Source organism: Lutra lutra, chromosome 10 (assembly GCF_902655055.1).
Source record: "Lutra lutra chromosome 10, mLutLut1.2, whole genome shotgun sequence".
Lineage (NCBI taxonomy): Eukaryota > Metazoa > Chordata > Mammalia > Carnivora > Mustelidae > Lutra > Lutra lutra.
In genome coordinates, this window is record NC_062287.1 from 85,664,375 (window position 1) to 85,679,804 (window position 15,430).

General features: G+C 43.8%; 1 protein-coding gene across 3 annotated transcripts in view; it reads left to right on the plus strand.

The window, feature by feature from the left end:
- The first annotated feature begins 1,222 nt into the window (after window positions 1–1,222).
- The window catches only part of QSER1 (glutamine and serine rich 1), a 77,301-nt gene continuing 63,093 nt past the window's right edge, over window positions 1,223–15,430 (plus strand). The window contains exons 1-2 of one of the 3 annotated variants that reach the window (XM_047691145.1): window positions 1,618–1,736; window positions 3,493–3,591. Coding sequence is in view for 1 of the 3 variants with exons in the window: in XM_047691143.1 (XP_047547099.1) it covers window positions 1,543–1,736 (194 nt within the window). In the remaining 2 variants the exon portion in view is untranslated. Of the gene's footprint in view, window positions 1,737–3,489; window positions 3,592–15,430 lie in introns of all 3 variants that reach the window. The other 2 variants (XM_047691144.1, XM_047691143.1) reach the window with 2 other exon arrangements.

The following is a 15,430-nucleotide window of genomic DNA, read 5'->3' on the forward strand; positions in this document are numbered from 1 at the left end:
GAATAGCAGATTCAGTATCAGGTATTACCGAAATTTAAACTGGCTTTTAAAATGGTGATCAGGGATAGTGTGTCAAATTTATTAGGTCTTCTACTATGCCTGTCTGGTTTGTTTAAATCTTTTTAAGCTTATCTTGAGGGGCAGATTTCTGTGCTAAGCACATAATAGCTGTTAAACCAGTATTGATTTTTTTAAGGGGGATGGTCAATAAATATAAACTTTACTGTTTAACTTTTACTTTATGCCTTATGGACCAAACGATGATTTCCATGAACCCTAAGTTTCGCTACTCATGACTATAGAAGAAACGCAGCTCTGATATACAACAGAAGATCCTCAAAATAATCACTAAATTAACCCCCGCCAAACTGCGTGGAGGTCACACGGGAAATGTTTGGGTAAAGTCCTGCTTAAGTCCCAAGTCTCAAACGAAAAACTCCAACACAAAGTGTGCATAGTGAGTTTAAATGTCTTGTAATTAAAGTCATCCAGATGGTAGTTGGATTAATCAATGAAGAGGCAGTATTTACCTTCGAAGATTCTGAAATCCAGAATGAGAAAATTCCCAAGGTGGGGGTGGGGACAGTTAATAAGAGCCCCTGGGAAAGGTCCTTTCAACGAGGATTGGAAAATAATACGTTTGAATTTGAATCTCTTTGAATATAAATCTCCCCTAACAACAGGAAAAGGGTCCTCTAGCACAGCAAGCTTTGTGCAGGAAGGGAGTAAACGGAACTGTGAAACAGCCCGCTCAGCTGTTTCTGGTTTGGGACTGGGCTCAGAGAAAGAAATCGCGATGTGGGAACTGAGTATTTGAGACACTCAAAATAACTCGAAGGGTGAAATAACGAACTCCGGGCAAAGCGCTGACAAGCCTCCCCCTTTGCAGCACCTAGGCTGGGTTTCCGCTCAATCTCCCCTCCCGCGCGCAGGGCGGACTGCAGGCGCGGCCCCTTCCCACGCGGGGCGCGGCGAGCGTGGACAGCTCCCCTTGGAGCAGCCGAGGGCGGGAAGTCCGCGGCCCGTTGGCTACCGCCGGCGGGCACCGCTCAGGACTCCCGGAGCCGGCTGGGCGGGCAGGCCTCGAGCCTTCTCCGCCCCGCTGGCCTGAGAGAGGCGGCCGGCGGCTGCGGAGGCCTCGCGGGCCGCTCGGTTGGCCCGCGAGCCGCGAGCGCGGGGCGCCGAGGGGAGGCGGGGCGAGGCCGCGGGGCGGAGGGGGGCGGGAGGTGCATCCTGGGAAATCCACCAACATGGGGCGAAGCGGCCGCCGCCGCCGCCGTGAGTCCCGGCCGCGGATGCCGCCGCTTCCCTGACGCCCGGCTGGGGCCTCGCCGCGCGCCGCGGCCTGGGTTCCCCCGGCAGAGACCGGCCAGCGCGCCCTCCGCTCGTCCGCCCGCCGGGGCCATGTGAAGGGGCAGCTCCCTCCGCCACCGCCTCCTCCTCCTCTTCCTCCCCCCGCCCCCTCCCTCCCCTCCCGCCCCCCATACACAGGGCCCTAGAGGAGCCCCCACTGCAGCCCGCCCTCCCTACGCAACCCCCACGATGGACAGGAACTACGCGACCTCCGGCTTCGCGGACCCGCCGCCGCCGCCCGCGCCCCCCGCCGCCCCCGCCACTGCCAGCGCCGCCGCACCACCCCCCGCCCCCGCCTGGGCCTACGAACCCCGAGCCGCGGCGGCCGCCGCCGCCGCCAGCAGCAGCGGCAGCAGCGGCAGCAGCCCCAGCCTCAAGGCCAGGTAGGGAGGGTGGGCGGCGGGGTCGTCGTGGGCCAGGAAAGGCCGGGGATGCGTTTGGGGCCTTCGCCCCTGTGCAGCGCCGCCCGGGGTCCGGGCCGGGCGGGGAGCCCTCCACTCTTCTCGCCCTTGCCCGCGCTGGGAGAGGCGGATGATGACTCCTATGAAGTGGTCTTAGGGTGGGTGGGGGCGCCCAGTGCAGGATTCGCGCTTAGGGCTGGTAGGGGACTGTGAGTAAAAGGGAGGGCTGGGCGGGAGTCGTGGGTCTCCGTCACCTCGCGGGTCTTGGGCTTTCTCACATGGTGAAGTTTGGGTTCGTGCCTGAACTGGGCGACCAGGGAGACCGGGGACTGGCTTCGGGGGGGTGAGGGGGGCCCCTGAGGAGTTCCGGGCAGTGACATTCCATTGTACTAGAACGGACAATGTGGTCTTGGGGACCCCGGCAATATGAGGGTGGGGGAGGCGCGAGAGGAAGAGGCGCCGAGCCGCGTCCCTGGCTTTGGGGGGGACCCGGGAGGGCTGGGCTGCGGGAGAACCCCTGGGGCGTGGGGCCCGGGAGGGGGCCTGGAGGGGCGCGAAAGCTGCGACGGAGCTGGGTGACATATGTTTGCAGTGGTGGCCAAGATTAAGCTATTTCTCTTCCACGCGTTCAAAGTTACTCTTGGATTTCCTCCCCTTTTAACAACAGCAGGAAGTAAGGAATCTTTTTTTGCCTTCTGTGTCTTGGGGTGACTAAGAATTGGGAAGATATTGGAGGGGGTTGGTCAGTGAAGGCCGTAAAGGTTGAAGAACAGAAGCATGCTTCTCCATCTCGGCTTCTGAAACCCTGGTTCATTATGTAGCGCGGGGTTCAAGAGTTCATCTTTGCTCCATCATGACCAAGGGAATCTAAAATGTTGACTCTTACAAGATATTTAAGCTCGCGGGAAATGTGTAGTAGTGCCACACTGTGAAATGGTCCATTTGAATGATAACTGGAAGGCGTGGTCTGCTTTGGACGATTCGGGAGCGGGGTGTTTTAAAGCCACCTCTGCCGAACAATGCAGAATCTGGTAGGTGCAGCTTCTGATTACAAGGACCAGGGAATCCTGGGTTGCTAATGACTTCATCCTCAGCTACCAACAGGAAGCTTCGTGGCTTTATGATCTCATCAGATTTCTTCACTATTGTCACGACAGAAGTGAACTTTTTTTTTTTTTAACTTTATACATTACAGTGTTCTAGGTTATCTTCTTTGTTTTTGTGAAAGTTCCACCTTTATGATTTGGAAAATAATGTGTGAAGAATAGTTGGTCTTTGTCTTAATACCTTGGGATGATTGAGAGAGAATGAGAAAAATTTGATTCAAGAAAAGGGAAATAAGCTTTCTCAGAAATTTTTAGATCCTTTGTTTAAAAGAGCTGTGATTAAAAAAAAGAAGAAGAATGCGATGTGCCAATTTGGAGCTAAATAATTGCTGAAACTTTTCAGAAATAGCCATAACTTTGTATTATATGCTCTTAAGACATTTTAAGGAGTTTTATGAAAGATGTTTGGCACTTTTCCCATTACTAATTTTTTTTTTTTTTTTTTGGTGCTGATTTGTTTTTCAAGTAGCTTTTGCATTGAGTGCGATAATTTACAAATTAAAATTGCTTTCTCTTTAGTGAACGATAATGATAGGTATTTGTGCAGCACTTTCAATGTTTTAAATAAAAAGTATTTTATTAGGTAAATGGAACAAATTCTACTTAGTTATTTTTGTTATTTCTTTTAGCAGAATACTTCTGAGGCAAGAAACTAAAATCTGCTTGTCATATTTTCCAAATGTTATTTATCAAAGTAACAAAGAATGACTTCCCAAACACATTTGAAAACAGTAAGTAGATTCATTTGGAACACGTAATCTAAAAGAGGTTTATTTTCTGTTTTTTTGGAAGTTATTGATTCTTAAATGCTAAGCCCCCCCTTAAAAAATATGTATTTTGGGGGTGGAGTTAACTAAATTTTAGCATTGAAAATGCAGGCTTTCCCCCTCCCCCACCAACTTGCTTTGTTAACATCTTGTGTTAGGATCAGGCCATCTGTACAGGGCTACACACACTTCTTAACTGTACCTCATTTTATTCTTCAAATTGTGAAATGTCCTCTTTCATTTCAGTTGTATAGAAAATACTGAATCTGAAATATGGCCTGTAAATCTTTAAGTATTCTGCATTTTTAGAAGCCCGTTCATATTTTTATAACATTTTAGAAAGCTTTTTCATAATTCATATATCAGTTGAATGTTTTTGTTCCCCTTTGTGGCAGTTTCTTCTTGAAGGTGCAAATGAGTACTAGTTGTGATGATGTGATATGGATACTTATCCATAAAGAATTAGCCTGTCTGTCACCTTGTTTCCAGTAACCTATTCAGAAGCTAACAGATGGTAATGACATTCTGTTGTTACTGACATGTCCCTACTTTTGTGTCTTTGCTTGGTCCTGAAATGGAGTATTTTCATTAGTTGATGGGGAAAGAACATGGCAAACAATTTCTCATTACTTGGAAATTAATACTTTTTTGGTATAAGAGTTCCATCAGGTATTAGGTATTTCTGTTGTATTAACAATTAAAAAATTAAGAGCTAAGGGGAAACTCCCAGCATCTTACCATAGGGCGTATAGAGTTTTCTGAATATTTCTGAAATAGTACTCGTTAAATCAACAGGAAATTCAGGGATAAAAATTGGTCTCATAAATCTCCATTTATTTGTGTTCTTCTCAGTTAATTTTAGGGACTGAATGGGCATATCTTTGCCTATCACCATGCAGTTGGAAATACTTTTGATGGGGCTTGAGATACTATTAATACCTTTGCATACTTTTGGAAATAAGATGATCGTCAGAAAGCTGCAGATCTTCCTTTTCTCTACCTGTTATTTATATCTTGCACAGAACATCGAGAGGCTGTTTGATCATAGTGATGATAGATGTGTTTGTATTTGACTATGCACCAAAAAGTGACTAAATAATACTTTATTTGAAGTAGATTTTTATCTGTTTTTGTAACTTTGTCACTTGAAATAGTCCATTTTTTCCATGCCAGTTTTTCAAATTTTCTAATAGATAAGTTCTTTCTGATCATAGTATGAATGGGTAATGAGTGGGATAGATACCCCTCCAAAAAACAACAAAAAAATTAGTAGCTTCTCTAAAACTAGTCAACTACTGGGACACCTGGGTGACTCAGTCAGTTAAGCCTCCAACTCCTGATTTCAGCTCAGGTCATGAACTCAGAATCATGAGATGGAGCCCTGAGTCGGCTCGAACTGGGCGAGTAGCCTGTTTAAGATTCTCTCCCTCCGCCTATCGCCCCCAACCCAGGTGTGTTCTCTCTCTTAAAAGAAAAACAAAAACAAACTGGTCAGCTACTACATTAAGGCCTTTTTGAGTGAGTTTTAAGTCTAGTTTCCCTCAAGGCTTTTGGAAAAAGACCTTGTAAGATCACAATTTATGGGGAATAGAGACAGTCTCAAATTAGTGAAAGGTTATTTCAAACAAACTTCTTTTGTTCAGAAAATATGTTCCCATAGAAGTGGTGTTGTGAGTAATAAAAACTATCATTTACTGAACTAATTTGTGCTAGCCACTATTTTAATTGATGAGTATATGCACATGCACACACACTTAATGTTAACAATTCTTTGAGGTAGGTATTATTTTTGCTTTCCTTTTATAAATGAGGAAATTAAGGCACAGAGACATTAAGTATATACTAATTACAAGTATAATCAAGTTAGTATACTTACAGCCATTTAGCTAGTAAGTAGTGGAACCAGGGTTTAAACCTGGATGTTGTGGATCTGGAGCCTGCACATTTAATTACTGCACTGCACTATTTCATAGTAAAATAGTCTGAAAATACAATCTATGTTATAGGTTCAGTGAGCTTTTATGGCTGACCAGGTGTCATCAGTATCCTTATTTCAATATTCTTGTCACTTTGACTATTTTTTCCCTATGGAAATGTGCTTTCTTTCACTTCCATAGCAGTGTACTTTGCTGGTTTTCCTTGTACCTCCCTGGCTCACTGCTTTTCCCTGTTCTTCAATAGTTCTTAGTCTTCTGATCTCTACATATTTTCATTTTTTCCAGTGATTTGAATTGATAGAATTTCTTGTGCTTTCTCCTCAGGAAAATTACATCCATGCCTATGATTTTAAATGTCATCTCTGGAGATGCCTATGTATATGTCTAAGGCCTGAACATGTTTTGATCACCTAATTACATAACCTTTCTGAGATTTTACTTGGGAATATAACGGCCAAATAGTGATGAGCTCATGCTCTCCACACCTGCTCCACCTCTGCTTGTCTAGGGAAGCCTGCCTCAGTAAGTCACACTTCTGTCCATCTAGTTGCTCAGGTCAGAACTTGGGAGTTGTGTGTGCTCACTCAGTCTCCAAGCCCTACTGCTTTTTTTATCTCTTAAGTGTATCTTGAAATTGTCTCCTTCTTTGTTTCTACTGCTCCACCCTGACCCAAGCCACCATGGTTTTTCATTGCGATAGGCTCCAAACTAAATAATCTTGAACCTTTTCTTTCCTTCCCTCAATTAATTCTTCCCATAGTTGGGCTGTTCTAAGTCCCTTCTTACCTTAAAACTTTCATTCATGCTGTTAACCTCCACCTAGGTAACTCACCCTTTCCCCACCTCTTACCCTGACTTCTTAAGGTGTCTCATGTCAGAACCTCACTGCCTTCCACCCTCTGCCCCGTATTGTTTTATGCAGTGGTATAGATATTAGAAATGTGAAGATGGGTCTCCTGTGTGGCTCGGTCGGTTAAGGGTCTGGTTTTGGCTCAGGTCATAATCGCAGGATCCTGGGATCAAGACCCGCATTGGGTTCTCTGCCCAGCGGGAAGCCTGCTTCTCCCTCTTCCACTCTGTCTGCCCCTCCTCCAGCTTGTGCTCTCTGGCTCGCTCACTGTCTCTCAAATAAACAAAATCTTTAAAAAAAAAAAAAAATGGTTTGTAGATGTAGGCTGCTGCTTGCTTTCTACCTTTCCTTGCTGTGCTCTCTGGAACAATGAATACAAAAATGTTTCCTGCAAAACCTGTCCACTTTTTTTCCCCCATTCATTAAACAAATATTTGAGTGCCCATAATATGTGAGACACGGTTGCCTTTATCCTCAAGTATTATATTTCTGTAGTGAAAGCTTGAGAAACCAAATGACGTGCGGTTGTTCATTAGCACGTACCGAGCATCTTTGAGTTTCTGTTCCTGAGCTAAATTCTGTGGAAATCATCATAGTGATGATTGAAAGAATGAAAAAGACACCGTCCTGCCTTTCAAAGAACTTGTGATCCAGAGGGGTGACAGGGTAAATGCTTACTGCCTCTCTGCTTCTAAATGTGGGAGTGCCCAGGGGCTTGGAGTTCTTTGGTTTTTCCTTCTCTCCTCACTCACCCTAGCCAAAGTTGCCATTTATATGAACAACTTTCAAATTGATCTCTTTACATTTATATCTGCCTCCCTCTCATCTCCAGGTGGATATTAGATATTTCAAACATAATATGTTCAAAACATTATCACCTTAATCTCCCCAACCTGGTCCACCTTTAACCTTCCTGACCTCAGTAAATAATACCACCATTTGCTTAGTAGGGCAGTCCCAAAGATTGGCATCATCCATCTGTGATCATTTCTTTTGTCCAGTATTCATCCCCTCAGTAAATCCTTCTGGTTTGAGCTCCATATCCATAATTCCCCACATGGACTGTTGCAGTTGCCTCCTGTTGCTTTCCTTGCTTCTATTTTAGCCCTTCTAGAGTTTATTAAATATGCGACAGCCAGTCAACATTGCAAAATATAAATCAGGTAATGTCATTACCCTGCTTAAAACATTCCAGTGTTACTCAGAGGAAAATCCAAAATCTTTATCATGGCCTACCATGGCCTACCCTTGTATGGCCTACCCTTACATGATCTGAGCCTCAGCTTATTCTCCAACCTCATCATTCCACTCCTTCTACCATCCCTCAGCCACACAGACTTTATGTGTGTTCCTAAAACATGCTAAGATTGAGATTATTTGTGTCCTAAGACTTTTGCACTGGCTATTCTCTTTATTTGGTTTGTCTTCACAGGCCTTTGCTTTGTCACTTCTTGTGGACCTCCAGGTCTTTTCCCAGATATTACTGCCTTACAAAAACCTTCTCTGACTGCCCTATCTATAGTAACTTCTCATCAGTGCATCGTATCATAAAGCATTATTTTCTTGATAGCATTATCACTTTCTGAAGTAATTTTGTAGATTTATATGTATTCTTTATCACTACTCTTTCCTCATCCCACTGCCACGATAGAATGCATGTTCCATGAGAACTGGGATCCTTTCTGTCTTGTTCACATCTGTAGAAGGCAGTGTAGAGTAGGGGTGATAGTGTAAACTCTGAAGTCAGAATTTTGGGGATTATATTTCGATTCCACTTGCAGTATGATCTTAAATAAGTTTCTTAATCTCTCTGTGCCTGAGGTTCCTTGTATTAAATGAGGATACTTTTTAGAATTCTTGAGGATTAAATGAGATAGTTCAGAAAAGTGTTTAGACTGGTATCCATGTTCTGTAGTATAGAGACTAGCATATAGAATATTAGCTTTGTTGTCAGCACTTAGAACAATGTCTGGCACATTGTAAGAGCCTGTTAAACATTCAGCAAATGAATTAAATGTACTACTATGTTTCTTTTTAAGAGTTACAAAAATGCTTTGGAAAATTAGAAGAAAAAATTATACAAAATTCAAAAAAAAAGTCTTCAAAAGGCCATCCCACCATTCTGTCAAGCCGCTGCAGGAGTGGAATAAGGGAATAGCATGAAGAGGGAGCTTCCAAGAGCAAGTGTTACAAAGAGGGAGGAAATGGAATCTGCTAGACCAGTTAAGGGTTGATTTTTGAACTGGCATAGCCTCACTTTTGCCACAGTCTACTGGTCAGAGCAGTCCTGGGCCCGGTGCAGAGTTATGGGGGAGAGATTGTACAAAGGTGTATTTCACTGGGGAGGTCATCAGGGTAACACTCTACTATGGTGTGTTAATGCTAGATTTTAGAGGGCTTTGATGACGGGCCATGGAGTGTAGCCTCTGCATCTCAATAGGAAGCTTTGAAAGGTTTTTGGGAAGGATAATGATGATGATATGAGCAAAAAAAAAAAAAAAGTGTTAAGATTATTTTGGCAGTTAAGTACATAATGCATTAGAATTGGCAGAGGGAAGAACAGGACACCAAATGAGAGGCAATTCATCAGATGAGACAGGAGGGAGGTTGTATTAGTCAAGGTTCTCCAGAGAAATACATGATTTTTTATGGGGATGGATGGAAATATATATGTGATAACTATGATATCTATCTATCTATTTAAATATGATTTATTATAAGGAATTGGCTCACAGTTATGGAGGCTGAGAAGTTCCATGCTCTGTTTCTTTGCAGTCTGGAGACCAGGAAAGCCTGTTGTGTAATTCAGTCCGAGTCTTAAAGCTTGAGAACAAGGGAAGCCCATGATGTAAATTAGAGGGCAGGAGAAAATGAGATGTCCCAGCTCAAACAGTGAGGTAGGGAACAGGGGGTGGATTCCTTTTGGGGAAAAGGAGGCAGAAATAGTGCTTAATTTGGGTATCCTGAGGCCAGTGAAGGTGACAATAAAATGAATCATGAGACATCCACCCATTATCAACTTTACACCTATAGACATCTCTTTTTTTTTTTTTTTTTTTGAAGATTTATTTACTGTAGGGAGAGGGCAGGGGGAAGGGCAAAGGAAGAGAGACTCTTTTTTGTTTTGTTTTGTTTTTAAGATTTTATTTATTTATCTGACAGAGAGATCGAGAGAGCACTAGCAGGGGGGACAGTGGGGAGAGAGAGGGAGAAGCAGACTCCCTGCCCGAACAGGGAGTCAGATGTGGGGCTCAATCCCAGGACCATGACCTGAGCCAAAGGCAGATGCCTAACCATCTGAGCCACCCAGGTGCCCCAGAGGGAGAGAGACTCTTAAGCAGACTCTGCTGAGCTTGGAACCCCACATGGGGCTCAATCTCACAACCCTAATACCATGACCTGAGCTGAAACCAAGAGTCGGATGCTCAACTGACTGCACTACCCAGGTTCCCCTATACCTATAGGCATCTCTTTAAACTGTACTTAATCTCCAAAGAAAGATAACAAGTTCATAATTTCTTCTACTGTACTTAATCTCCAAAGAAAGATAACAAGTTCATAATTTCTTCTAACCTGATACAACTGTGTACAACTGAGAACATGTCAATCCTTTCCCCAGGAGAGGGGATTAAATCCTGTGATGTTTACTCTTCTCCTTGATACTCTGTAACTTAAATATTGGGATGTAAAATTAGCAATACTTTAAGTACTGTGTTAGAAAATCGGTACCTCTTATGTCACATAATAAGGAAATAAGAGAAAAGAAAACAAATATATATCTGTATATATACAGATGTCTGCATAACACAGATATACAAAAAAATAAGCAAAATAAGGAGGAATTACTCAAGACAGTTACAGTCCTTGTTTCTTTAACTGGTTTCGTGCTCTTAGCTGGTACTATAACTGCCTCTTCCATGACCCATTCTGTGGGCCTTCAGCAAGTATCACAGCTGGTTGTGGTTCTTTACCCGGTAGTGTGACCCAACCTTCACTTCTAAAAGGTCTGTGCCATTATTAGTCCTGCTTGGATTTAGTTGTAGTTTTCCCTTGACTTTAATGACAGGGCGTGGTAACACTGAAGAGTCACCTTAAGGGATGCCCTGTATTCCAGACATACTCACCCTCATTTCCATTGTGGAGTATTTCAGTTTCCCCCGATAGTCAGGATCATTCACCCAATCCAGCACTGTAACATCCTTCTTTGCCTGTTGGTTCAGTGGCATAAGGAGCTCAAAGTAGCCAGATGGCAGTCTTAACTTCTAGTCCAATAGAGTCATTATTGGTCTCCTAATGAAGCAGTCCTCCTGTTGGACCTTAGACCTCTAGGCCAGCAGACCATAAAGTCACTGGAACAGGAAGTAAAAATTTGGCTAGTGGTTCATAAGGGATATTAATGAGTGGTGACAGTCCCAGGCAACCGGATGCTGCTTCAGAGCATATACAACCTTCTGGAGAACCTTGTCCTAGCCCTCAAGGTATTGCCACCTACCTGGTACTAAAAAAAAAGTCTTCAAAAGGCCATCCCACCATTCTGTCAAGCCGCTGCTTCAGGTTGTTGGGGAACATGGTAAGACGAGTGAATTCCATAAGAATGGGCCTGCTATTACACTTCTGTTGCTGTGAAGTGAATTCCTTGATCAGAAGCAATGCTGTGTTGGAATACCATAATGGTGGATCAGGTTCTGGCCCTCAGATGATAGTTTTGGCCGAATCACTGAAAACAGGGAAGTCCATATCCAGACTATCCCAAGTAGGAACAAAGTGTTGCTCCCTCCATAAGGGAAGCTGTTCAGTATAGTCAGCCTATCACCAGGTAGCTGTCTGATCACCCTGGGAAATGGTGCCCTAATCAGGGGCTCAGTGTTGGTATCTGTGGCTGGCAGATTGGGTACTCAGCAGTGGCCATAAGTAAGTCAGCCTTAGGGTGGGAAAATGCATGTTGCAGAGCCCCTGCACGACATCCATTTCTGCCACCACGGCCACTTCGTTCATTAGCCCAGGGGCAGCTGGGGAAGGAGGCTCTCTGTTGTCCACAGACCAGGCCATTCTATCCATCCTCTGCTGAGGTCACTCTTTGGTAAGCATTCACATGGAAAACAAATATCTTCAGTGTTTTTGCCCATTCAGACATGTATCCACATACCTTTCTTTGTCACCAATTTTCCAGTTATGTTCCTACCAGACCCCCAGTCATCCAGCCAAACCATTGGCTGTGGCACATGAATCAGTATATAATTGCTCTTCTGGCCATTTCTCTTTTCAAGCAAAATGGACATCCAGGTCCACTGCTTGATGTCCTGCTCACTGGGAGGGTTTCCCTTTACCACTGTCCTTTGGAGATATCCCAGGAAGGGGTTTGGGGGCTACAGTTATCTACGTTAGGTGGTCCTTACAGATCTTTTGTGACTACTTGTAAACCAGGCCCCAGTCTTTTCTTCCTCTGTCACCTGGTTGTAAGGGTACTTGTGAGGGTACAGGTTGGAAGAAAAAAGGCAGTGAAGCAGGAATGGAGACCATAGGCATTTGGGCCACTTTTTTTTTTTTTTTTTAAGATTTTAGTTTTAAGTGATCTCTGCACACAACGTGGGGCTTGAGTCTACAACTCTGAGATCAAGAGTAACATGCTGTTTGGACTGAGCTAGCCAGGTGCCCCTGGGCCATATCTTAATGTAACTTGTGCCTTCAGGGCCTGGTTGGGCCCAATCATGTATATGCCACTCCCATTTGATGATGGGGTATTACTGTGCATGCCCATCTTTGTAGCTTGTTGGATCGGATAACACCCAGTGGATGATGGGTATCTTGAGTCCCGTGGTAACTTGGGGGCCCATGGTTAAACATTCAGTTTCTATTGAGGCCCAGGGTGGGTTTTTCAAAAAGAGAGTAAACATCATCCCTATCTGTTACTGACACTTTAAGGACTGGTGGATCTTTGGACCTTATGGCCCCAGTGGCAGAAGAGCTGGCACAGCAGCCTGGACCTATTATACAGCCTTTGTTGTCACCCAGAACTAACAGTTTTTTGGGTTACTTGGTATGTAGGTCAGAGTAACACACCCATGTGGGGAATATGTTGTCTCCAAACCCCAAAAAGTCCCACTAGGTGCATCTCGTGTGTCTTTCTTGGTTGTACAAAGACCAGAGACAACAACTTATCTATCCTTCCCCTTAGTAAGGATAGCTCAACATATCCTATACCACTGCACCCCTAGAATTTCACTGAAGTAGAACGCCCCTGAATTTTAGTCAGATTTATTACCCACTCTGTGATATGCAAATGTTCTACCAAGTCTAGAGTAGTTGCTAGTTCTTGCTCATTATGTCCAATCAGCATTAATATTTATCAGTGTAGTAGGCCTGTGTAATATCTTGTGGAAGGGAAGGGTGATCAAGATCTTTGTGAACTAAATTATGACTTAGGCGTGGGGAGTTGACATGACCCTGAGGTAAGACAGTAAAGGTGTATTGGTGGCTTTGCCAGCTGAAAGCAAACTGCTTATGGGCAGGTATGGAGAAAAAGGAATTTGCCAGATCCATAGCTGCATACCAGGTACTGGGGACTGTGTTATAGTTTGTTCAAGCAATGAAACCATACCTGGTTACAGAAGCTACAATCGGATTCACTACTCGGTTAAATATACAGTAATCTCCTGTCATTTTCTGAGACCAACCCATCTCCTGCATAGGCCAAATAGAGATGAATGAGGCTATGGTGGAAAGCACCACCCCTGCATCCTTCAAGTCCTTGATGGTGGCACCAATCTCTGCAGTCCTTCTAAGAATTTGGTATTGTTTAGGGTTTAATATTTTTTGAGGTAAAGGGAGTTCTAATGGCATCCACTTGGCCTTACCCTCCATAATAACCCTCACTCTACAGGTCAGGGAATCAGTATAGGGATTCTTTGATCAGTTAAGTTTGTCATTCCAATTATGCATTCCCAAACTAGGGAAATAACTAGAGAACAGGTTCAAGGACCCACTAGACCTACTGCAAGATGGACTTGAGCCTGACGTCCATAAGCCCCAACCCTTGACTGGTGGGCTACAGTGATGTTTTGGGTCTCCTGAAATTAGTGTCAGGTTATAGCCCATATCCATTAGTTCCTGAAAGGTCTGATATTGTTTCCTTTTCTCTGATGTACAGTTACCCTGGTAAAAGGCCATACATACATAGGTCCCTTTGGGGAAGGCTGGGAGAAAGGAGAAAGATTAACACTGTACATTTTCAGTAATGTACTGTGGTCCTCCCTGAAGGGGACCTGGCTTCCCCTTTATTCAAAGGGCTCTGAGTCTGCATTCTGGCCCAAGTCTGGGAATTGACTTAAGGGCTGTTTTTATTATTTGAATTAGGCTTTTGTTCACTTGACCTAGAAACTTTATGCTTATACAGATTAAGAATTTGGTAGGCTTCCTATCTATTTCACTTTTAGGGAACACCTTAATCAACATTATAGGTCTGTGTGATTCAGACTGTTCTGATTTCTGCTTTTCTCTGCTGTCCATTGCAGTAATCATGTCTACCTTGCCTTTGGTGGTTGAGTGACCCAACAACCCTTGGGAAGGGTCTTCTGCTTTTACTGAGTCCGTTGATTCAAATGCTAATCTCACCCTGAAATAATCTTACAGGCACACCCAGAAATAATGTTTAATTTGGGTACCCTATGGCCAGTCCAGTTGACCATAAGATTAATCCTCACAGAGGAAATAGGGGATTGGTAGTAATATTGGTATAGAAAGGGTGAAATAAGGGTGTAAGAAACCTTAAAGATAAAATTGGCTGAGATTGTTGAAAGGGTACATGTTAAAAGGTAAGAAAAGGGGAAATATTGACCTTATTCTGGGGACTGGAAAAAGAATGGTACAGTAAAGAAAAGTAGAAATGTTAATTCATTTTGGTCAACAGATATGCCATGTACTTCTTCTAGGCATTGGCAGTTCAGTGGCAATTAGGACAAAATCTAGGAGCGCCTGGGTGGCTCAGTGGGTTAAGCGTCTGCCTTTGGCTCAGATTATGATCCCAGGGGTCTGGTATTGAGCTCCGCGTCAGGCTCCCTGCTCAGTGGGGAGACTGCTTTTCCCTTTTCTCCCCACTTTTGCTGTCTCTCGATATCTTTGTCATTATCTCTGTCTCTCTCAAATAAATAAATCTTTTTTTTTTTTTTTTTTAAAGACAAAGTCTGGGGTGCCTGGGTGGCTCAGTGGGTTAAGCAGCTGCCTTCGGCTCAGGTCATGATCCCAGCGTCCTGCGACCGAGTCCCACATTGAGGCTTCTTGCTCAGCAGGGAGCCGGCTTCTCCCTCTGCCTGCCACTCTGTCTGCCTGCGTGCGCTCTCTCTCTCTGACAAGTAAATAAATTAAAAAATCTTTGAAAAAAAAAAAAGACAAAGTCTGTTCTTGTACAGTGTACATTCTTGGGGTAGGATAGGAGATCAGGCAAGCAAATAAGAAAATTTTCTGCTTATGGAATTAGCATTTCCCTAAGATCTGAGTAAAGAGCATGTACAAATGTCCTAAGGCAGAAACAGGTCTGGTAATTCCTTTCCCTGACATGATCTTACCCTAGATAAGTGTTGTCCAATTTAAGAGTCCTTCAGATCACCTGTAAGGCTTGTTGAAACAGAGGTTGCTGGGCCTACACCCAGAATTTCTGAATTAGTAGGTTTGGGGTAAAGGCCTGTAATTTTCATTTCTATATGATGCTAATGCTGTTATCTTATCATCCTTGCCTTCTTGACATTCTTATCTCTGCTTAAAAATAAAGTATTTATCCTCATTAGACAAGACCAGAAAGGTGAATGTGGGAGTCTGAATAGACATTTGTATAGAAGACAATAGTAGAATCTCAGAGATTAAGGTTTCTGAGGAGGAAGCGTAGATAGCTAACAGTACCTCCTCAGCTAACTGAAGTTAGCTGTTGGTGATAACTAGCATTTATTGAATACGAACCATGTGCCAGGCACTGTTCTTAGGTTACCTCGTTTAATTCTCAAGTCTGTCAGATAGGTACTGTTGT